This window comes from Lactuca virosa, chromosome 1, assembly GCF_052849685.1.
Source record: "Lactuca virosa cultivar CGN04683 chromosome 1, Lactuca_virosa_CGN04683_v6, whole genome shotgun sequence".
NCBI classification, from domain to species: Eukaryota; Viridiplantae; Streptophyta; class Magnoliopsida; order Asterales; family Asteraceae; genus Lactuca; species Lactuca virosa.
The window spans coordinates 111,429,190-111,454,611 of NC_136426.1; the positions used below are offsets into that span (position 1 = coordinate 111,429,190).

The 25,422-nt window shown below is 39.3% G+C and overlaps 1 protein-coding gene across 1 annotated transcript; it reads left to right on the forward strand.

Moving 5' to 3' along the window:
- The first annotated feature begins 17,088 nt into the window (after positions 1–17,088).
- LOC145156642 (subtilisin-like serine-protease S) lies at positions 17,089–21,331 on the forward strand. The gene is made up of 10 exons (XM_079075934.1): positions 17,089–17,222; positions 17,369–17,460; positions 17,608–17,705; positions 17,952–18,104; positions 18,185–18,296; positions 18,391–19,026; positions 19,537–19,779; positions 19,868–19,982; positions 20,066–20,270; positions 20,635–21,331. The coding sequence occupies exons 1-10, from the start codon at positions 17,151–17,153 to the stop codon at positions 21,174–21,176; spliced, it is 2,268 nt and encodes a 755-aa protein (XP_078932060.1). The 5' UTR covers positions 17,089–17,150; the 3' UTR covers positions 21,177–21,331.
- The last annotated feature ends 4,091 nt before the right edge of the window (positions 21,332–25,422 follow it).

The following is a 25,422-nucleotide window of genomic DNA, read 5'->3' on the forward strand; positions in this document are numbered from 1 at the left end:
ATTAAGGGCATGTACAGCTTGACAAGCTACATATTCTCCAACATTAAGGAAAAATCTGTCCAAAAATAGTTAAAAATCAAGCTTAAAATCATGTTGATGTCGATAGTCCTTGTTCATTGGTCAAGTAGTGCTAAAAAGGAAACAAAATTTCATTCACATCAAAATCAATATAAATAGAAGCACGTCTAAAAATCTAAATATTCAAATTTAAAACTATAGTTTAAATAATATAATGATCATATGGATTTGTTTTTGAAATCCAAAATAATGCAAAGAAAAAAAATCTAAGTTTAATATGTTGTAATACACACAAACATTATTAAAAAAAAGTGTTTACTTAGCAATTTAACCCAGGAAGTTATTTTAAGGATTATGAAACCTGCTCTTTGTGAATCAATATCTTTTAAAGGAGAAAAGTTTGGACTTTTAAGTCAAATTTGTTGATATTATATTCTAAGTTATATGTTGTTCACTCTGTTCAATGTTTCGGTTCCAAAAAATAATTTTTAAGGTGTTTGTTTTAATCCCCAAAATCTATAAGTGAGACAAAATATTGGGTTGACTACAAAAGTCAAGACAAATGTACTTACATAGTGTTGACCACTTTCATCCAGGATGCCACCAGCATTAGAAGCATAACCACAGGATCCTATTTCCAACGGTCATGTTGTCTGAGAATGGAGGTGAAGCACGTGTTCACAGCCAATCTCCTGCACAATTAACATCAAACGTGCAAACTGCAATGAAATCATACAAGAATTGTCTCACGAATGAATGCCTTTATACAAAAGAATACATTTAAGTCCTTTATAATTACACATTCAAAGTGAACATACTTAGAGAAAAAAGCTAATAATAATTGACCTAATTAACTGATTTTGCGCTTAAAAATATAATATCACAACCAAATAAAACAAACAACAATATCACCTCAAACATTAAACCAAATCAGAATCACTAACATGTTTGCTACAAGATTGAACATGCTGAAAGGAAAAGTAAACAATAGAGAAAGCATACAACTCATTTAAGCATAGTCTTGACTATTGAGTTACCATTGAGCTTTATTAGGTTTGTATAAAACTGCCCAAACCCTACAAACATCACAGGTGCTCCCGATATATAAACCATCAACAGTGCAACTCCAACCTAACAAAATCAACCAATATTTTATTTTATTTTTATAAAAAAAAGAAGAAAATATATTCCAGTATTACCTTATCATTTATGTTATCAAACTTTATTAGAAAGATCGCATCAATCAACCTGGGGATGGGTGAGATGAGAGGTTAGCTACTTTCTGAGTAAACTTTGGATACCTGGTCCACCACATCATTCAAGTCTGTATAAGTTTGTCCACACCCTACAAACAGTTCCAGGTAGCTTCCTGAATTGCTTTTTAGCAACAATTGCAGGGTCTTTCTCGTAACCCTTTTGCAATATATGGATCTGAAAACAGAATATATGCAACAACTATTAAGAAAATTAGAGGAAAAAAAAAGGTCAGTTGCATACCTGAAGCCAAAGGGCATGAGTGAATTGTAGTTCAACTAACATTGCACAACATAATCACATTGAATCATGTTGTAGAAGATAGTAAGCCACCTGCACATTTGTGTTTAACATTATTATTTTTATAGCAAGTTCTAGTTGGAAACCCATATATTGTCATGTTCCTGCAAACACCAACACATAAAATCTATCAAGATGCAAAGGAAAACCCAAAAGCATTCAAGCTCTAGTTGGAAACCCCCAAAATCAGCAAACCCAAAATCAAAAAGAAAAATCATTCCTATTTTTGTTGACATACAATATCTGTATACATCCTCCAGTAAATCAAAAATAGGCTAATATAAGTTTATGTTCCTGCAAAACATCAACACATAAAATCTGTCAAGATGCAAATAAAAAACCAAAACCGTTAAAGTTCTTGATGGTGATGGTGTCACAACTGCATCAAGCTTCAAGTAGTGCACGATGGTGACTGAAATAGATGAAGGGAGAGAAAGAAAGTGATTGAAAGAAACCTAAATTTGAAAACCAATGGAAGATGAAAGCAAAAACAATCCAAAATTCATATCAAACAACTCAAAAATCCATATTAAGCAGATGAAATTACAGAACCAATGACAACTGGATCACAACTTTCATTTTTCTAACTTGTTACAAAACATAATAATAATAATAAAACATTCCTCCAAGACCCAACCCTTTTACCTGATGTAGTAAATGAATTTTTGGGTGTGAATTTTACTCATGATGTTCATACATGTTGTATATCTAACATGCTTCCCCTCTCTCTACATCTAAAATTACACTTGCATATCATTAAAGTTCTTACCTCCATACTTCCCCTGTTAAAAGAAACAAATGAAAAGCTTGAAAAATCCCAGAATAAATCAGCAAAGAGAAGAATAAATAAACAAAGAGAAGAGTAATCAGTATTGCTAACTTCTTAAAACCTTACTTCAAGCATCTTCATTTTTGTAGTGATTATCGTCTTCTAATCATACCAAAACCTGCAAGAAAGGAATAATGTGGTTGTTAAAGACACATTAACAGCAAGAATAATGACTTCTCATCTATTAGAAAATTACAAAATCAACACAAAACCCAAATCAAATGAAATAAGAGGATGACGGTGAACTTTTCAAACAAAAACCAACCTTTCAGATATGGGTTTAACGCCTCGTTCCCGAGTTTTAGCAAAGAAAAAGAAAAGAAGAGAAAAGAAAGTAGGAGAGAAAAGAATAGAGGCGTTGAGTCGAACTCTACGAGTTTCTATAGCTGACGAGCGAGCGGTTTATGCTACTAATGTGATTCGAGGATGTGTACTCGAGATTTTCGGTGTTGAGTTCCCAATAGATCTGGTACCGATTGCGATGGGGGATGTCTGTGTCATCGTGGGCATGGACTGGTTGAGCCAATTTGGAGCTGTTATAGACTGCGAGCGACAGTTGGTGACCATACGAGACCCTAGTGGGGGAGTACTTACGGTGTATGGCGAGGGTACCCGATCTGGGTCAACATTTTGTTCGGTTGCCAGAGTAAGACAGAGTCTACAGCAGGGCTATAGGGGGTTTGTAGCATATGTGATGGATACACGAGTTGCCGCAGAGAGGCCGAGTTCTGTCGGTGAGGTACTGTAACGCCCGTAGATCCGGGCTAGTCAATTTAGAGACGATAAGCATCAAAAATGACTTTTTGATGGAAGTTTGTTTAGAATGAATAATCTTAACCAAGTTGAAGTATATGTCACAAGGTTTCCGAAAATATAAAGAATGCCGAAATCCGAGTTATAACGAAGAAGTTATGACATGTCGAAGTTTCGCGACAGAACCGGCACGACACAGCGCGACGTAAATAGTGAATTTACGTTAAAGCGATATTTGGCCTTAGCGATCTAAACAAAAGTCATAGAATACGTTAAACCGAGAGCGTGCATAAAAAGAACGTCTAAATCTGACTTCGTATGAGGAAGTTATGATTTTTTGAAATTTCGGCTTAGTAGTGTACAACCCGAAGTTCGAATATGAGATCGAGCGATATTTAGCCGAAACAATCTAAACGAGAATCGAAGATCTCGTCGTTAGTAGTCCAACGGTAAAAAGACAGACGAAAACGGACGTCGGATGAAGAAGTTATGATTTTATAACGGAGTTTTCCTGTCCCGGCTTACTAAAAATAATATAATAAAAATAAAGTCAAAATTAGCTAACGGAGTCTAAATGAAAGTTGTAGAGCATAGTCTCACCTACGCGTGGATATAAAGAACGTCGAAAACGGAGCTTGTATGCGAAAGTTATGAATTTTTGAAGTTCGAGGCACGCATACCAAAGCTTATCCGAAGCGTACGCTCAACGTAGAGCTTAGTACGCCCAGCCTACTTCGAAATTACGCCCAACGTAAATCGAGTTTCAGCACCCTATAAATAGAATGCGAGGGCAGCCGATTCCTTTGCTCATTTTCTCTTCTCTCTCTCTCCCATTTTGCATCGATTTTCGTGCAAGAGATACCCTGAAGCCCCTGTATCGAGCCCCGAAGATCCCGAGAAGCAAAGTTTCCGAGCCGAGACTCTGCCCGCGAGAAGCCCGGTTTTGGAGAAAACGTCCCGGTTTTATCGGAAAAGATTATTTTAAGAGACGAGGTGCTGTCCGATCATCGTGTTATCATGTGAGTGTATAGTCACTTTCTTCTAACACATAAATATGAAGTATTTGCTATGAATTACGTACTATGTGTTAATAAATTGTTTGTTTATCTGAGATGGTGTTGAATGCAATGTTGGTGCAGGTTTTTAAATGAGTTAAACTGTATATGTATTTTATATCTACTAATATGTTGGGTAGAACATGGGTAGATGAGATAGTTGGTATGTGATAAAATGATGAGGTAAATGATGAGGTATGTAAGATGATTAAGAATGATATTGGCAGATGCACCAATTAGAGAATGTCATAATACTAGCAGATGTGCTTAAGAATAATATTGGTAGATGCACAAATTAGAGAATGTCATAATACTAGCAGATGCGCTGAAGAATAATATTGGTAGATGCACCAATTAGAGAATGTCATAATACTAGCAGATGCGCTTAAGAATAATATTGGTAGATGCACCAATTAGAGAATGTCATAATACTAGCAGATGCGCTTATAGGATAATCCTGGCAGATGCGCTTAAAGGATAATGTTGGCAGATGCGCCTAATAGTGAATGTCATAATCCTGACAGAGGGGCTTAAAGGATAAAGTTGGCAGATGCGCCTTATGTAGCAATGGATTTTGTGCCAATTCCTTAAGTCAATCCTTAGGAATGAATGAATGAAGGATAGTTAATTCTCAGGGTAAAACCTTAAGAAATAAAGAAGATAAAGGGGGATGGGTAATTGGGTTGTTTGTTTGATGATTAAATATAAAAATTATATTATTGTGGGTTGAAAACCCTATATGCTCACCAGGCCCCAAGCCTGACCCACTCAGTTTTCCTTGCATTACAGGTAATGGCACAAGAGTATAAGTTGGTGGACTTGACGAGAGATTTTGGATTATAGATCAGTAGTTATAAATAACTGTTGTAAGGTCTATTTTATACTGTTTATGCTTTTGGTCTGTATCGGAACATGACATCCCGATATTTTGTTATTTAATGAAAATACATTTCTTTAAAAAAATGTTTGGATAAATTCTTATCATATTTTGTTTTGGGAACAAATTCCGCAACCGTTTTCTTTAAACGATTACTCTGATTTTAAAACAAAGCATAAACAAATCGGTCTTTTCTGGCCGTGAAATTGGGGATGTCACAGGTACCGATAGTGCGAGAGTCTCCGGATGTTTTCCCCGAGGAGTTGCCGGGTGTGCCTCCCGAGAGGCAGGTGGAGTTTCGCATCGATTTGGTCCCGGGGGCAGCGCCTATTGCCAAGGCACCCTATCGCCTTGCGCCGCCAGAGATGCAGGAGTTATCCTCGCAGCTTCAAGAGCTGTTGGGGAAGGGATTCATCCGACCGAGTAGCTCGCCGTGGGGAGCGCCGATCCTTTTTGTAAAGAAAAAGTATGGTTCACACCGGATGTGCATTGATTACCGGGAGTTAAACAAATTAACGATCAAGAACCGTTATCCATTATCGAGGATCGACGATCTGTTCGATCAGTTGCAGGGTGCGTCTTGGTTTTCCAAGATAGACTTGAGGTTTGGATACCACTAGGTGAGGGTGCGTGATGAGGATATCCAGAAGACGGCGTTTAGGACTCGTTATGGGCATTACGAGTTCATGGTGATGTCTTTTGGGCTCACCAATGCACCAGCGGCGTTCATAGACCTCATGAACTGAGTATGCATGCCGATGTTGGATCGATCGGTGATTGTGTTCATCGATGATATTCTAGTGTATTCGAGATCCAGAGAGCAACATGAGGAGCATCTGAGGGAGATCCTTGGAGTGTTGAGATCGGAGAGGCTTTATGCCAAATTCTCCAAGTGTGATTTCTGGTTACGAGAGGTCTAGTTCTTGGGACATTTCGTTAATCAGAATGGGATATTGGTCGATCCGGCCAAGATTGAGGCTGTGATGAGTTGGGAGGTGCCGAGATCCCCCACTGAGATCAGGAGTTTTCTGGGGTTGGCCGGCTACTATCGGAGATTTATCAGAGATTTCTCCAAGATTGCCGTTCCCCTCACCAGATTGACCCGGAAGGGTGTTGCTTTTATTTGGGATCCCGAGCAGCAGACCTCGTTTGAGACTCTTCGCCAGAGATTATGCGAAGCCCCGGTGTTAGCCCTTCCGGAGGGAATGGAGGATTTTGTGGTGTATTGTGATGCGTCTATATCGGGGTTGGGTGCGGTACTTATGTAGAGAGGGAACGTGATAGCATACGCATCGAGGCAGCTGAAGCCTCATAAGACGAGGTATCCCACCCACAATTTGGAGTTGGGGGCAGTGGTGTTCGCCCTCAAGATATGGCGCCATTATTTGTATGGGGTTCGGTGTACCATATACACGGACCACAAGAGTTTGAAGTATCTGATGGATCAGCCCAACCTGAATATGCGCCAGAGGAGATGGTTGGATGTGGTAAAGGATTACGACTATGAGATCCTGTACCACCCGGGCAAGGCTAACGTGGTAGCCGGTGCTCTGAGCCGCAGGGCGGAGAGTGCCTCGATTCGAGATATATGTATGAGGATGACGGTGATGACTCCAGTGTTGGATACTATTCGAGATGCCCAGGCAGGGGCTGTGAGACCGGAGAACCGTAAGAAGGAGCGGGTGATTGGACAGGTGTCCGAGTTTGTGACGGATAGCCGAGGGCTTATGACCTTTCGTGGTCGGATTTGGGTGCCGTATACGGGCGGGGCACGTAGCACTCTGTTGGAGGAGGCGCATAGATCGAGATTTTCGATCCATCCCGGGGCCACTAAGATGTATTTGGACCTGAAAAGAGACTACTGGTGGCCCTGTATGAAGAGGGATGTTGCATGGGTAGTAGAGAGGTGCTTGACCTGTCGCCAGGTTAAGGCCGAGCACCAGCGTCCGCATAGCAAGTTGCAACCATGAGAGGTTCCCCAGTGGAAGTGGGAACAGATTTCTATGGATTTTATCACCAAATTGCCGAGGACCGCGATGGGTGTTGATGCAATTTGGGTGATTGTGGACCGGCCGACGAAGAGCGCTCACTTCCTTGCTATCAGTGAGAGCTCTTCTGCGGAGAGGCTGACAGAGACATATGTGAGAGAGGTGGTGTCGCGGCATGGAGTGCCGATCTCGATTGTGTCAGACCGAGATGTACGTTTCACTTCTAGGTTCTGGAAGAAGTTCCATGAGGAGTTGGGTACGAGATTGCACTTCAGTACTGTTTACCACCCACAGACGGATAGCCAGAGTGAGCGAACGATACAGACACTCGAGGACATGCTTCGGGCATGTGCTATGGACTTCGGTGGAAGTTGGGACACATACCTACCTTTGGATGAGTTTTTCTTACAACAACAACCACCATTCGAGTATTGGTATGCCTCCCTTTGAGCTTCTATATGGGAGGAGGTGTCGGACTCCCATCTGTTGGGGAGAGGTAGGGCAGCGAGTGATGGGTAGCACTGGGATAATGCTTAAGACGACTAAGCAGACACAGCAGGCCAGACAGAGGTTACTGAGAGCCCAGAGCCGCCAGAAGAGTTATGCGGATAGGTGGCGATCTGAGCTTGAGTTCCGGGTTGGAGATTTCGTACTCTTGAAGGTATCTCCTTGGAAAGGAGTGATCCGATTCAGGAAGAGGGGCAAGCTGGGGCCCCGATACATTGGTCCGTTCAGGGTGACCGCGAGAGTGGGTAAGGTAGCATACCGTCTGGAGCTACCCGAGGAGTTGAGTCAGATCCATGATACCTTCCACGTATCCCAGTTGAGGAAGTGTATAGCCGATGAGACGACGTTAGTGCCACTGGAGGATATTCAGGTGGATGCAAGTCTGAATTACATTGAGAGACCGATCGCAATCTTGGATCGGAAGATCAAGGTTCTGAGGAACAAAGAGGTGCCCCTGGTTCAGGTCTAGTGGCAACATCGGAGAGGGTCCGAGCTGACTTGGGAGCCGTGAGACGGAGATGCAGGAGCAACATCCAGAGTTGCTTGCAGAGTGAGACTTCGAGGGCGAAGTCTGATTCTAGTGGGGGAGAATTGTAACATCCGGATTTCTAGGTATCATAATTTAAGTATTTATTTTGAGTTAAGTAGAAGGGACTCGACGAGTTGACGCCTAAACTCGTCGAGTAGGATCGCGACTGATGACTCGGATTAATGAATGGAATCGACGAGTCGGCGAGTCGACTCGACGAGTCCGCGCTGTGGACAAAAACCCTAAATCTTTGGGCATGTGCCCTATTTAAGGGTCCTTATGGCCCTCATTGCGGCCACACACCCACTTGAGAAACCCTAACAAACCAGAGAGCATAGAGAGTGAGGGAAGGAGCTAATTACATCACCTTTAGTGCATTCTTGCAAGAAGGAAGGAGGGGATTCAAGATAGGCTGATTGAGGAGCTCAGACCTACTATTACTTCATCAAAGGTTGCTGTTTGAGGTATGAATCCATGCCTATTTTCGTGTATAAAGTAGATCTCATAAATCTAGGGTTTTCTTTGCTCCTTCTTTAGTTGGAATATGGGGCATGTGGAGTCCCATTGAGGAATAGACTTTAGATCTGAACCTTGAGAGGTCCAGAGAGTCCCAATCATCCAGCTTTATGCAGTCTCATAAGAGCTTTGAGTCTAGGTGTCCATTTTAAGAGTTATTTCATCAAATAGAGCCATATGTGCGACGCATGAACATAAAGTTCAGACCTTTACGTGACTTTTGGGTGTTAGAAGGTCAGATCTATAAGTTAGAGAAACAGATCTGACCTCAGAAGGTCATTTGAGCATTACCATGGAAGAAACTCGCCGAGTCCATGAGAGGACTCGACGAGTCAGATTGTGTTGCACCACGATTCGCGATCAGTGGTAACCCGTCGAGAGAAAGGTTAACTCGACGAGTCGAGTGAGGCCTTAGGAGGATTCAGAGGACACACATAGACTCGACGAGTCACTTGAGTGCACTCGACGAGTCTGGTCAAAGTTGGACCGTTGACTGGAAGTTGACTTTCGTTGACTTTTAGGGTTTGGTCAACATTTGGATGTTTGGATCATTGGAGGGGTAAAATGGTGTTTTCCCCTTCTGAGAGATTATAGGAAGGGATTAGTCTAGCCTATGAGAATCATTGTTAATTAGAGGTAAATGACTTTATGTGATTAGGCGGAGGCTAGATCAGTACTTCGAGTTCGAGACTTTCCGAGATTTACCTGAGGTGAGTCTTCTCACTATACATTACCTAGAGTGGTATCTATGTGCAGACCGGAGGGTCTTATGAGTTATGTGATCACTTGAGATTATGTGCATTGTGATTTATGTATGCTATATGATATTTAGACCGGACCGGAGGGTCCAACGATTTAGACCGGACCAGAGGGTCCAACGAGCTAGACCAGACCGGAGGGTCCAATGAGCTACGAGACTGGAGGGTCCCGCTGGGACACATTGACCAGAGGGTCTTACCGAGTTATAGCCTCGAGTGGCTTATGTGCTGTATGTGGTATTTTGGGGAACTCACTAAGCATTTGTGCTTACCGTGTTATGTAATATGTGTTCAGGTACCAGCGAGGATCGCGGGAAGGCGCCAGCATGATTTGTACACACTGGCAGAGGATTATGTTTTGAGATTCTGGGATATGTTTTATTGTGATGACATTTGATACATATGAGATTTTGAGAATATTATATGAACTTTATTATGTTTGAAAAATGAAAAATTGTTTTAAAATTTACGTCGTTACACAGCAGGCCAGGAAGAGGTTGCTGACGACCCAAATTCGTCAGAAGAGTTACACAGACCGGCGGCGTTCTGAGCTAGAATTTCAGGTCGGTGACCTTGTTCTCCTGAAGGTATCACCATGGAAGGGTGTGATCCGATTCAAGAAGCAAGGCAAGTTGGGCCCCATATTCATTGGTCCTTTAAGGGTGATTGCTTGAGTGGGAAAGATAGCCTATCAGTTAGAGCTTCCTGAAGAGCTGAGTCAGATTCATGACACCTTCCATGTATCCCAGCTGAGGAAGTGTGTAGCCGACGAGACGACAGTGGTCCATTTAGAGGAAATTCAGGTTCATGATCGCCTGAATTAGACTGAGAGGCCGGTGGCGATATTGGATAGGAGAGTGAAGACCTTGAGGAACAAGGCAGTGAACTTGGTCAAATTTCAGTGGGAACACCGTAGAGGCTCGGAGTGGACTTGGGAGCCGGAGTCCGAGATGCGTGAGCAGTATCCAGAGCTGTTTCCGGAGGATGACTTCAAGGGCGAAGTCTAATTCTAGTGGGGGAGAATTGTAACATCCCCAAAAGGAGGTATAACTTCTTAGACCTTAACCTTTTATATATATGTCAAGATTGGTCCTTGTATTGAAAAAGGTGACATTTGAGTATGCAGGGCGTACGCATGAGTACGCGCAACGTAATCATGCACTTAACAGTTGTCGCGGAGGCCACCTAGTACCCTGGGCGTACTAGGCTCAGTGAGAAACCCTAATATTTTCTTGTGTCCCTATTTAAGGAACATGATGGCCTCATTTCTAGCCACCATTATCAGCCTCCAACCTCCTCAAAACCCTAATCTCGTCCCTCTAGCTTGTGTGAGTGCTTGTGGCTCATTTGAGTGTTCTCATGAAGCTTTTAGTGGAGAAGAAGCCTTGAAGGAAGGATAGTTGGTGTTTTTAGCTCTTGGATCTGAGTTCTACTTCAGTTGGTGCATCTTCCAGAGGTATCAAGTTCAAAACTTGTTCATTGTTTGTTCTAGTTCTTGTTTTGGGTCCTTTTTAAGGTTTTATGTCCCAAGTATGGAAGTTTGTGAGTTTGGTGAACTCCAGAGCTATTCTTCTGTCCTTTTAGGTGTATTAGAGTGCTCTAATCCATAAAAATGAGTGCTTGGACGTCTAAATCTCTCCATGCATGAGTTGTATGGTCTTTTGTGTTGATAAAGTTAGAGTTTTTGGGATTGGGTCTTATCTAGCCATGCAAAGGCTCAAAGTCAGCAACTTTATGGAATAAAAGGTCTTACTTAGCTCAGATCTATAGTTGGAATACTTGTCTTAACAGGTTAAGACCAAGAGAAGTGAGAAGTGGGAGTCTGAGGAGTACGCCGTGCGTACCCCCAGCTACGCGCAATGTAGAGTCGAAAACCCCCGTCGCATGCTTAGCCAGCAGTACGCCCAACGTAAGGAGTTGTACGCCCAACGTACTCGCTGGGGGTTGACTTTCGTTGACTATTGAGTTTTAGGTCAGTTTGTGGACTTTTGGCCAAGGAGGGGCAAAATGGTCTTTTTACCCTTCTGAGATTTAGTTGAGAGGCTCGGTCTAGCATTACGAGGTTATTAATATTAATTAGAGTTGTATTGTGGCATATTTTAGGCGGAGTCTAGACCGGCAGTTCGGGTGCGAGATTTATTTGCTTTGCTACGTGAGGTGAGTCTTCTCACTATACTTACCGTGTGGTAATTTATGTGTGACCGGAGGGTCTTATTCGTGTTGTTGACCGGAGGCTCTTAATTTCTATATATATATATATATATATATATATATATATATATATGCATCCTGTCTTTGTGACTTATGCTGTTATATTATTCTGTGTATGTATGTTGAGTTATGAACGGAGGGTCCATACAAAGACGTGAGACCGGAGGGTCTTCATTGAGACACATGACCGGAGCGTCCTTATTGAGACATAACCATAAGAGGCTAATTATTTATGTATATGGTATTTTGAGGAACTCACTAAGCTTCGTGCTTATAGTGTTGATTTAAATGTGTTTCAGGTACATCTCAGGATCGCGAGAATGCGCCGACATGATTGTACACTGTCGTCTTCCAATGAGGATATTTGTGGATTCTGGGATACTCTGACTTTGTTTTATGATGTTATGCATTTTACATTTATATTTGACATGGGTTGGTGTTAAAAATTATGTTTTTGGGAAACTTAAAAATGAAAAATTTGTTTGAAAATTTTGAGCGTTACACATAATCACTACTGCATCAAACGACTTATGCTGACCACAAATCATCCTAGTCAAATCTGTCGAATGTAACATGACCGGAGTAGGAATCTGAACGTCCCACTAAATATCAATACGACCCCAAATATCCACCAACTTTGTACAACCAATGAAAATATGGTCAACATACTCAAATGGAGTTTAGTAAACCGGGCATATAACCGACTCCATAATAATACCCCTAACAAAAAGTGTCTCCCTAGTCGAGATAAACCAAATCCACCATCGCATGATATTTAAATTTATAGGAACCCAAATTTTCCATCAAGTTTCCATCCCTTCACTAGGCAACATACCATTATCCAAAAATAAACGAGCAGAAGAAACAAAGAAAGAATCTGACACGTTAAGCAACCACATCAACCTATCAACATGATCCTTAAAACGCACCCATTGCACCAGACTAAGAAACTTATCACATTGCTCTTGCTCCACCCCACGACACCGCCTAAGGGTATCAACTGACCATCCCATAGATAAACAATGTTGGACCATACTCTCCGTGTGGAGACCCAAAGCAAAATTTGTATGGAAATACCTAGCCAAATACCGCCCCAATCTACCAATCATGCCAAAAAAAGTGCAAGACCCATTACCAACACAAACAAGACAATAGCTCTAAAATCAAACCCTAATCTCTCAACTACCCAATCGAGCGCATAATGCTATTCCAGGGAACCTTAGAGGCCCTAGAATTATCCAACACAGGTCAGGTCTTAACGACCCGCACCTATAACAAAGTAGGGAAATGAAAGAGCCTCCAAGTCTACCGAATGTAATGTGACCAGACTAGGATTCTAAACGTCCCACTAAATATCAATACGACCCCAAATATCCACCAACTTTGTACAACCAACGAAAATATGGTTAACATACTCCAATGGAGTTTAACAAACCGAGCGTATAATCGATTCCATAATAATACCCCTAACAACTTTGTAACGCCAGTGTTTCTGGGCTTGTCATTAATGATGATGTAATAGTCTAGGTTAACATTTGTAACTCGTTTTGAAATAATAAGAATGTATTATTTGAGTATTATGTGTTTATTGCTTAATTGTGTGATTTAAGTGAATTAAGGATAAAAATAAGCGATAAAATAAAATATTAGATAAGCCCGATATCTATGAAGGAAGTCGTAGTGGTCGTGACGAGGTTTCCGAATATATAAAGAATGCCGAAATCCGAGTTATAACGAAGAAGTTATGACCTGTCGAAGTTTCGCGACAGAACCGTCACGGCGCTGAATGACGTAAAATACGAATTTAAGATAGAGCGATATCTAGCCTTGGTGATCTAAACGAAAGTCGTGGAATACGTTAAACCGAGAGCGTGCATAAAAAGAACGTCTAAATCTGACTTCGTATGAGGAAGTTATGATTTTTCTAAGTTTCAGCTTAGCAGTGTACAACCCGAAGTTCGAATATGAGATCGAGCGATATTTAGTCGAAACAATCTAAACGAGAATTGAAGATCTCGTCGATAGTAGTCCAACGGTGAAAATACAGACGAAAACGGACTTCAGATGAAGGAGTTATGAATTTATAACAGAGTTTTCCTGTCCAGGCCTACTAAAAATAATATAATAAAAATATAATAAAAATAAAGTCAAAATTAGCCGACAGAGTCTAAACGAGAGTTGTAGAGCATAATCTCACCTACTCGTCGATATAAAGAACGTCGAAAACGGAGCTCGTATGCGAAAGTTATGAATTTCTGAAGTTCGGGGCGCGAACCCCGATACTGTGTCAGAGTTCACGACGTGAATACAACGTTCACGACGTGAACTCAGTGATTTGACCTTTCAGAGCATGTCAGACGCAACCTGTGATGATGCATGCAGTGACGACTAAGTTCACGACGTGAGAACTTAAAACTCACGACGTGAGAGCTGAAAAATGGCCCTATAAATAGAATTGAAGGGGCAGCCGAGTTTGGTTGCTCAATCTCTTCTCTCTCACTCCCGATACTCTCTCTAAGCCCTATTTTAACCCCCCAAAACCCCGGTATCATCCCGAGACCCGAAGCGAGTCCCGAAGCCCGAAGATCCCGAGAAGAAAAGAGTTTCCGAGCCGAAGCTCTGCTTGCGAGAAGCCCGGTGTGTGAAGATCTCCCGGTTTCACCGAAGAATACTACTTTTAGAGCCGTAGTGCTGTCCGATCATCTTCTGATCAAGTGAGTGTATATTCGTTTTCTTCTAACACATAGATATGCAGTATTCTTTATAAATACGTGCTATGTGTGTATATATTATTTGGTTATTTGAACTAGTTGTTGAATGGATGTTTGTACAGGTTTTAAGCTGTATATAAATGTATATATTTTATCTACTAATATGTTGGGTAGAACATGGGTAGACAGTTGGTGTGTGATGAAATAAAAATGATGAGAGGCCTCGATGTCGATGTTGATGTTGTTAATCTAGTCATCTAGCGGAGTATGGATGACGACCACAGACTCTTTCTAGACAGTCCAGTGGAACGCTGGCAGGTTCATAACCTGTAGGTGTTGTGAACGATGTGTTCACCGGTGTACTCTATCCCCCTCATGGTTGCCTGTAGGACATCTATTGCTAAGGAAACCCCTTTTCAGTAATGTCCGTCCCAATGAAAATCCTAGATTAGGTCCCTTGTAATAGTTGTTGTTTTAGGGACATAAAGTGAGGATAACGGGAATGAGTAATCGGGTTATTGTTGGTTGGTAAAATTAAATATAATTATTTATTGTGGGTTGAAAACCCTATATGCTCACCAGGCTCCCAAGCCTGACCCACTCAGTTTTATTTGCATTACAGGTAGTGGCGCGAGAGCATAAGATGGATGAATCATCAAGTTATTTTGTTTATAGGCCAGTAGTTGCATATAACTGTTGTAAGGCCTATAATGTGCCGTTTATGCTTTTGGTCTGTATCGGAACATGACATCCCGAGGTTTTGCTATATAATGAAAATACATTTCTTTATGAAATGCTTTGGTAAATATTATTTTATCATATTTGTTTTGGGAACAAATTCCGCAACTCTTTTAATCAAAGGATTACTCTGATTTTATTTAAAAAGCATAAATTAAACCGGTCTTTTCTGACCGTGATTTTGGGGATGTCACAAACTTTGTGTATAGGATGTTGCTATGTTGTAGTGATCTGCTAGCTTGGTAGATCTTTATGATTACCTGTACTAGTTGGTTATTGGTTATTGTTTGTATATGTCAACATAGTGAGGTTGGGTTGAGGCTGTATGACTTTATGCTGTAGGCCAACAAACCTGGTGGTAATCCAGTCGGAGACCGTGGATCTAGGGTAATCCAGTCGGGAGACTGTGGGCCGGGGGCAATCCAGTTGGAAGACTATGAGCCGAGGGCAATCCAGTCGGGAGACTGTGGGCCGGGGGCAATCCAGTTGGGAGACTGTGGGCCCAGCGACAATCTAGTTTTATACCGTGGGCTCGATGTGCATGTACTGTGTATGTATTGTTGTATGGGTATTTTGACGGAACTCACTAAGCTTCGTGCTTACCCAATTGTTTATAAATGTTTTTTTAGGTACCATTGGTGATTGTAGGAAGGCGGAGACGTGATCGTAAATATCCTCTTGCTAATTCATGTTTTGGGAGATTTTTGATACTCTGATTCTATGGATTTGATTTGAAAACAATGATTTACTATCTTATGGTTTTGTGGAAATTTTTTGTAAAAATGAAAAATTTTCATCATGGTTTTTAGGATATTACACTAGCTAACATTCTATTCCACATGACCAACACATATGTGTCTCTCTCCTAGGTTGGCTCCCCAGAAAAACCAAGCCCTAAGAGACTCTAAGGAACAAAGAACCGTAACAGGAGCCAGAAACATCGACATGAAGTATGTCCCAACTGACCACACGACTGACTTCAGTAAAGTAAGACGCCATCCAATAGATAACGACCTCGTCTTCCACCTCAAAAGCCTCTTCCTAAATCGATCCAACATTGTAGATCAAACACCTACTTAGTTCTCCTGATGACCGACCGTAATCCCCAATTGAACAAAATACAAAGTAGCAGCCCCACACCCAACAAGCGCAATCGTAGCCTCAACCATAGAAGAAGCTACACCAACACCAATCAATTTACTTTTCTTCAAATTGATCTTCAACCCCCGCAAGAAAAAAACATCTAAGAATACAAACAATCCTTATGGCATTCTCCACCTCCCATAGGCACAACATAATAGCATCATTTACATAAATTAAGTGAGAAATCGGAATTTGCATCCTAGTTTTTTGCACTCATCTGAAGACCCGCACCAACTGCCAACTGAGCTGCATATTAAAAAAAAAAGCTTTGTGATCATAAAATTGAAAATCTTAAAGCTATACTGATTATATAATTTTTGTTTAATTTAAAATGAGTTATATACTGTGAATATTTAAGAATTTTTTTTATCGATTATATACTTATTGTTGTAATCATACAAGTTATACTGGTTTCTTCAAAAGCTAAATCAAATTAATTGGTAAGAGTCAATTTTGACAAGATGCATCGAGTAGCATTACAACTTTGACCGAAATAATGTTAACTGTTTTAACATTTCCAATTTTCCATCATATAGTGATATTAAATACACGATTGTTAAATTTTGTTTATATGACCCAAGATGTATAAAAGATTTTTATTTAAAATCAAAACAATATCTAATTTTATCATTGTATTGTCTCATATCTCCATTAAAATTTTAGTTGTCATTATAAAATATTGTGATCATGTTTTCGATAATATGATTATTTTATTAAATAAACAATCATAATACAGTTTTCTTTGGATACAAACAAAAGCCGGTTCATTGATGCCTACCTTCGACTTATCTTCTTAAAGTTTCATTTAAAGAATTACAAGTTCTTTTGGAAATTTCTTTTTTTCTTGTGGCTATTAAATTCTAGACGACTCCACTTTGTCAAAAGTCTACAATTCCAATTTGTTTTTGTCATTTAAAAACCGCAATCATTCACCCTGGTTGCAACAAGACTTTTCGACAAAACATGAAATCAACAGGACTTTTCGGTCTCTTTTTCCTGGTTACACTTGTGTTCGGCCATGGAACTAACAGAAAGGTAACATGTTCTCTCTTCAAATTTATACTATTATACATAGAATTACAGTTTTATTTATTTATTTATTTATTTTTTTTTATGATAGTATAAGCATTGTTTTTGCTATAGCTTGCAAAAGCATTGAACTTGTATTTCTTGATCTATAGCATTACATAGTCTACATGGGACAACACTCGCATCCGAGCTCAGAGTCAGTCGTCACAGCCAACCATGAATTGCTCGCACCACTTCTTGAAAGGCAAGCATGTATAAATTCGTTTATTTATCATATGACTGGAGCAATTGTATCTGTCCAATTTTATTCTTTCTTATCTTTTATGGGCCCCATCATCCATGGGACCCATAAATAAAAACTTGAGTTTATGATGCGGCTCTTCTTTTGCAGTTATAATGGAGCAAAAGAAGCATCAATCCATCATTATACTAAAAGTTTCAGAGGTTTTTCAGCTATGCTTACACCTGATCAAGCAACGAGACTTTCAGGTTTCATAGAAATAGCAAAGTTTTGTGTCAATCTATTCCCCCATACTTTGTCGCAAAACAATTTTTTGTCATTAAGGGGCTGTTTGATAAATCTTTTCTGGAATAAGATATATAATGTGATTAGATTTAGATCACAGAAAATGATAAAGATTTTGTTTAACGGGTCTAGAATAAACATACTCTACTATTATCTTTTCGACGGTTAAGTAATCTCCCCAAACGGATTATAACTTTGTTGCATCACAGAAAACGAAGATGTTGTTTCAGTCTTCGAGAGCAAAATGAATCAATTACATACGACTAAGTCATGGAAATTTCTAGGAGTAGATTCTATTCCACAATATAACAAGCTTCCCATGGATATAAAATCAAATGTAATTGTTGGTGTCGTTGACACAGGTACATGTTACAAACACTAATTCCTTTTAATGACCAGAAAAAGTTCATCACTGATAAAAATTTATACCCAATTAATTTAGGCGTTTGGCTGGAATCAGAAAGCTTCAATGACTATGGATTGGGGCCTGTACCAATGAAGTTCAAGGGAGAATGTGTTGTGGGACAAAATTTCACACAATCCAACTGCAACAGGTAAACAACAAGTTCCTGTTAAAACTAGTAACGCTAGATATAGTGACAGAAGTTTATTTGTCACAATAGTCATCCTTTGCGACACTTTTTGCAGGAAGATAATAGGAGCTAGGTACTACTCAAAAGCATTCGAAGCGATAAGAGGACCTCTAGAGAACTTCAACCGTACTTTCTTCCGATCGGTCCGAGATACTGATGGCCATGGGACCCACACCGCCTCTACTATTGCCGGATCAAAAGTCTCAAGCGTCAGTTTATACGGGCTAGCTTCGGGCACTGCCACAGGAGGCGTACCAAGTGCTAGACTTTCCATCTACAAAGCTTGTTGGTTCAATGACTGCGAAGAGGCCGACATTCTTGCAGCAATTGATGATGCCATACATGATGGTGTCGATGTTATTTCTCTATCTCTCGGTCCAATCCCACCCCAACCGATTTACTTTGAGGACGTGTTTTCGATTGGATCATTTCATGCGTTTGAGAAGGGGATTGTGGTATGTGCGTCTGGTGGGAACAGTATTTTTCCAAGCACGGTGGGCAATGTTGCCCCGTGGATCCTCACTGTAGCCGCTAGCACAATTGATCGTGAGTTTCCGTCGTATGTGGTTCTTGGAAATCATAAACAATTGAAGGGTTTTAGTGTAAACACCACACCGGATCATGGGAAACAATATCGTTTGATATTCGGGAGTCATGCTGCAGCTTTCGACACCCCTTCTAGAAATGCAAGGTATTCTAATGAACTTATCAACTACACTAAAATTAAAACATTGGCAACCCAAAAAGGGTAAAAAAACTAAAGAAATTTAGATATGTATGATAAATGGGACCATATCTAGCCAGTGTGGAACACCAACATGCCTGGGGTAGAGGATAAAAACAAGATTAGACTTGACGTGTTGAGTCATCGAGAGTCAGATTTAATGCCATGTTAGATTAGACGTTTGTTGAGTTCTTATTTTGATACCATGTTAGATATGTGAAGTCGTATGTTTCCTATCCAATACTCATGAATGACATATGCTTTAATGGGTAGAAAAAATAGTACTAAAAATGAACATAACATAACTAGACACTCTTCGGCATCTACTTATCAAGCGACACTTTTAATTCAGAATCGTCGCAAAAGACAAACATCCAAATGTCAGAACTCATTTGCTGATCAGTATTTCGTTAAATGATTGCTATGCATTTTTGTGGCAACAAACAATAATTTGCTGTTTTCGCTCCTCTTATCTAGCTTTTGCAAGAGAAATACCTTGGATTCAAACCTGATCAAGGGGAAGATCGTAGTGTGTACGCTTGAGACATTATTTGATGATAAAAACGAAAAGGCAAATGCAATAAAAGAAGGTGGTGGTGCCGGGATGATCCTCGTTGATGACCCTCTTCGGAAAGACGTTCTCTTTCAATCTGTACTTCCAAGCGTTTCAATTGGTCAAGAAGAAGCTCAAGAGCTTCAATCATACATGAACACCTTCAAGTAAGTCCATAATCATGTATTCTCTATATAAAGAACAATATAAGATCTCAATTATGATCTAATGGTTAATGTTGCATCATGATCCAAGGAACTCAACAGCTAGAATATACCAAACAGTAACACATGTTGGGATTAAACCATCACCAGTCATGGCGATTTTCTCCTCCAAGGGACCGAACATAATAACTCCTGACATTATCAAAGTTTGTATTATTCTATTCTATAAGATTTTTTTAACAAATCAAATTGAATTCTAATACATGATGGTTGTAAATTTGAATTGCAGCCAGATATAACTGCCCCGGGAGTGAATATTTTGGCCGCATGGTCACCTTTGGCGACAGATGGCACTGCTGGCAACAGCCTCGACTATAACATGATCTCGGGCACATCTATGTCATGTCCACATGTTGCTGCGGTTTCAGCACTTTTAAAATCGGTTCATCCGAATTGGACCCCTGCCATGATTAAATCTTCAATAATGACAACAGGTTATCCTTTGTTCAGTGCTTTCTTTTTGACTTAAATGCACTTAATATGGATATTAATTGATCTAGCAAACTATATATAAGTGTTTCTGTATAGGTTAATGAAAAAAGTATAACTTAATAGGGAAAGTATGAGAAAAAAAGGCTTCCACTAATTGGTCTTCATTTACCTTTTTTTTTTTTGTTTTTTTGTTTTTTTGTTTTTTTTGTTTTTTTTTTTTTTGTTTTCAGTTCTCCAAATAGCAATACTTTGTAGGGTAAAAAAGCAAATAATAAAATCTTTGCATTTGTATCCATATCCTTAAGAACTAAGAAAGCCATCTTTTCTTGTTGTATAATTCTCTATCTATAATCACTTTTCTTGCAGCTACCATCACTGATAACACCGGAGACCTCATTAAAAACAACGATTCTACAGAAGCAACGCCTTTTGATTATGGATCAGGACATATAGATCCGATTGCAGCAGTCAACCCTGGACTTATTTACGATTTTGACACCAATGATCTCATCAACCTCCTTTGCAGCAGCGGTGCAACTCTCTCACAACTCAAGAACTTGACCACAACACCAGTTTACTGCAAGAATCCTCCCACAGCCTCCTACAACTTCAACTATCCATCGATTGGTGTCGCTAATCTGACTGGAAATTTGTCGGTGTACAGGACAGTTACTTACATTGGGAAAGGCCCGGCAGTTTATTATTCGATATTAGATATTACAGGAGTAAAAGCTTCGGTTTACCCTAATGTTATAAGCTTTCAGAAATCGGGGGAGAAGATGACTTACAGGATTGATTTTGAAGCTTATAAGAGTAGCAATGGTAGTTTTGAGTTTGGATCATTGACATGGATGAACAACCTTCATAGGGTTAGGAGTCCGATTGCAGTTAATGTGGTACAGATTTAGGGGTCTCTCGTGTATATATACTTGAATTTAGTTAGATATTAAGTGTAGTAATAGTAGCTTTGAGTTTGGATCATTGACATGTCGGGGGAGAATTAAGACGAGTTACAAGATTGATTTTGAAGCTTATAAGTAGCAATGGTAGCTTTCTGTTCGAATCATTGACATGGATGAACAACCTTCATAAAGCTAGGAGCCCGGTTAATGTGGTATAGAATTTGTAATGAACAAAACAAAAAGAACATATAAACATACTTTGGATTTATAGTGGAAAAACTTAAAACGGGAAAAAACCACTTTCAAAAATACTATACTAACGATAATCTTTACAATGGTTGATCGTTTGTGTAAAACGGGAATGAAAGGAGATAATGGAAGGCATTTTTAATAAGCCTATATACAACTAGGGATGTTATTCGGGTCGGAACTGGACACGAACCCAAAAACTGAATAAGAGTAATTGCATGAACCAAAAACCGGACCAAATAACTAATATGGGTTCGGTTCGGTTCATGTATTAATCAGTTCGGTTCGGTTATTACCTGAATAACATGTACAAAATGATTAAGAACCTAATATAACCGAAAAGAACCAAATAAACCGTATTAGGATTCTATAGTCCGAATAACCCGAACAACATTTACAGTATGATTATAAATATTGTATTTTTATGACTTTTGTAGCTTATGATTCCATAACAAATCTTTTAAAGAAACAAATTTGTTAATTAAAAATAATGCAAAGTATCCATAATTGTTTCAAATATGCAAAAAAATGTTAGAATTTGTGTAGTAAGAATGTAAACACGAATTAACTATTCTTGAGATATAAGAAGGTAATATCCAAGCATCAAAATCTTGAGATATAGTTATGAAGCAACGTACTAAACACTAAACATTAAATACCCAAAACACTCAAAAATCCATATATAAGTATATAAGTTAAACATTAAACATTCAACAGCAAAATAAAATATGAATCTTAAGTTTTTAACCATATTTAAAATAACATTTGTCAAACACATATTAACTATTCGAGAATATTGATTGGTTGTTTTTCCTTTCCACCTCCATTGTTTATCGTCTCTTCTATAGGTTTCGCGACCTCATCGTCTTTCAAAATTTCATCAATGTTGTTCACAATTGGCTTTCTTGATTTCCTTACCCAATCTTGGGTGCAAACCAAAGCCTCTACTATATTTGCGGACAAATTTGTTCGGTATGGATCTAATATCCGTCCGCTTGCACTAAAAGCCGCCTCTGACGCCACGGTAGAGATTTGCAATCCCAAAATATCTATCAACATAAACATAGAAAATGTTAAAATATAATTATAAAAGTACACAAATAGTAAAGTTATACATTTCGCCATACGGGGTACAATAGGGTAACGAGATGCGTTTTGTTTCCACCAAAGTAGAATATCAAAATCTTTATTGTATTTAACTGACTGCTCGTTTAGGTATAGTGTCAACTCCGTTTCCATTGGTGTCGATGGGTAATCTGTTTGTACTATTAAATCACCCATGAATTCGTTCTCGTCATCAATCACAACTACATCTTTATGACCATGTGTTTGACTTTTGACAAGAGTCGGTATTGTCAAACTTTATTTGTAGAAATAAAAAAAAATCCTCAAATCATTTTTCAAGGCCCCATATTAAGGCCTTAGCCTTGAAACTGACTTCCGAGTTGAGTATGGGATCTTTTTGTGTACATTTCAACTTAATCAACTTCTCAAAGGCCTGTTGAAGAAAATCAGGCTTGATCCATGGATCTAAAATGACCGCAAAATACAAAAAAGTCATTTAATTTTTCAAGGCCGCGCCAATACTTATCGTATTTTTCAACCATGTTAACGCCTAGTTTCCAGGTAAATACTTAAGTTTAAATATTTAATTATGTTGCATGGAAGGACATTACACTGGGCGTAATTGAGAGTTACGCTGGGCGTAAATCATTAAACCTAGTCGTGAGTTCCTCTTGAGTACGCTGGACGTACTCGTGGCAGAGGCAAACCCTAATTTTTGGGTCTTGGACTCTATTTAAAGTCCTTAACCCCTTGGAAACCCTTCTTATCTCCATCTTCCATCCTCTAAAGTAGTCCCCTCGAAACCCTAGCCCCATTTGTGAGATTCTTGAGCCCTTTGTGTGATTTGGTGTGTTTTTGGTGCATATTGATGAAGAAGGAGCTCATTGGAGAATTATTGGTTAGCTTTGAGCTTGTAGATCTCGATTCTAATCTCCTTCATCATCATCCATAAGGTATATAGTCTCAACCTTCATGATTCATTGCTTAGATCTAGTTTAGCTTAGGTTTTGGCATATTTTGGTCCCATGGGTTGATTCTTGTGAGTATAAGCTACTCCAGAAACTTAGGTTAATATTTCTTGATGTTTTTGAGGTCCCTTGTACATAAAAATCGTATCTTGATGGCTTTGGTTTAACCATGCATGAGTTGTTCATAATATGAAGTTAGAAGGTTAGAGTTTGGTTTTGGGCTTCTTTGAGCCATGCTAAGGCCTTAACTTGACAAATTTATCAGTTAAGACATTTCCAAGAGCTAGATCTATGAATTAGACATTTAGACTTTAGGTATTAAGTGCTTAATAAGGATTTTGGGCATCATGGGACTACGCTGGGTGTACCCTCTAGGTTCGCTCGGCGTAACGTGTCCAACCCCCCGATTTCCCTTTGATGTTAAGACTAGTACGTTACGCGTAATGGGTTAATACGACTGACGTACTCACTTGAGGGGCATTTGGGCCATTTTGGGCCTTGGATTATATTGGGTTTTGGGCCATAGTTTTTGGGCCAATTATGAGAAGGGTAAATCATCTTTTACCCTTAGTATGATAGATTGTGATTTGGACCTTTAATAATTTGGGTTGGTTTGGATGTAATCAGTGTGAGGAGCCGTTGTAGCAATAGTTCGAGTGTGTGTAATTTGCTTATCATTGGATTGAGGTGAGTCTCTTCACTGTACTCGTGGGTCGAAGGCACCAATATCGACCCACTAGATTATGTTTGTAGGATACTAGTTGTCTGTGTGATACTTGTATGTTTTATATGTTGGCGGGGCCTGTTATGTGAGTTAGGGTGAGGCCCGTTATATTCATTGGGCGGGGCCCATTATGCGAGTTAGGGTGAGACCCATTATACTCATTGGGCGGGACCCATTATGTGAGTTAGGGCGAGGCCCGTTATACTCATTGGGCGGGGCCCGTTATGCGAGTATGGTATGTGGTATTTTGGGGAACTTACTAAGCTTTGTGCTTGCGGTTTAAGTTTATGTTTCAAGTACTTCTGGTTCGAAAGAGAAGGGACTGACCTGATCGCAGTGCATCCACCTGTGTCCAACATTTTATGATTTTGGGATTGTACTCTGATAACTATTTTTGACTATGACATACATTGATGGTTTTTGAGATATATGGTGGATGGTTTTGTTTAATTAAAATAAAATTTTTTTCCTTAGTATTTTTGGGATGTTACACATGTCCTTCCCGTTCTATGGAGTCACCGCCCATTCCTTAATGTGTTTGTACATTTCACATCGTTTTCTAAAAAAAAAATGTTGTGCCATTCCTAGGCTGCTGCAACAAACTAGTTCACTAAAGGTTCGTGCCTTTTTAGTTGTTGATTTGTCATGTGTCCTCTTCAGATAGATGGATTTAAATTAATATTTATATTTAAAACAAATTTAGTTAATATCTATATTTTATCTTTGGTAAAGAATCAAAAGACTATACTGAAATACATAATTTTTTTTCTACAAAAATCAACCAATATGGATATAAAATTTTAATATAAAATTTGGTTAGGTTGGATTGCTAATTGGTGTAAAAGATTGTTTTTAGTTACATAACTTGTATGTGAGGAATAAAGAGATTTTTTTAATAAATAAATAGATTGAGTTAGATTGCTAATGTGTAACACCCCTCGAATGGGCCTATTTGAAATATCCTTTAATAAAATCTTTTAAAATAATTTCAGAGTATTAATTTGCGGAAAACGGTCCGACACTATAAATCAAATGTTTTACAAAGTTCAAATGCGGATAACGGTTCCAAATAAAAGTTTCAAACACATTTATGCTTTAATTAAGCATTTCATGCGAGTGTGTGACAAAAGATATCAAAAGGAAGGGTTATGAGGTCATTACAAACCAAAGTTTTCTAAGTCTTCTAAGCTTCTAAAAATATCTACTAACCTACAAAAATTTGTCAATTAGTGGGTTAGGCTATGAG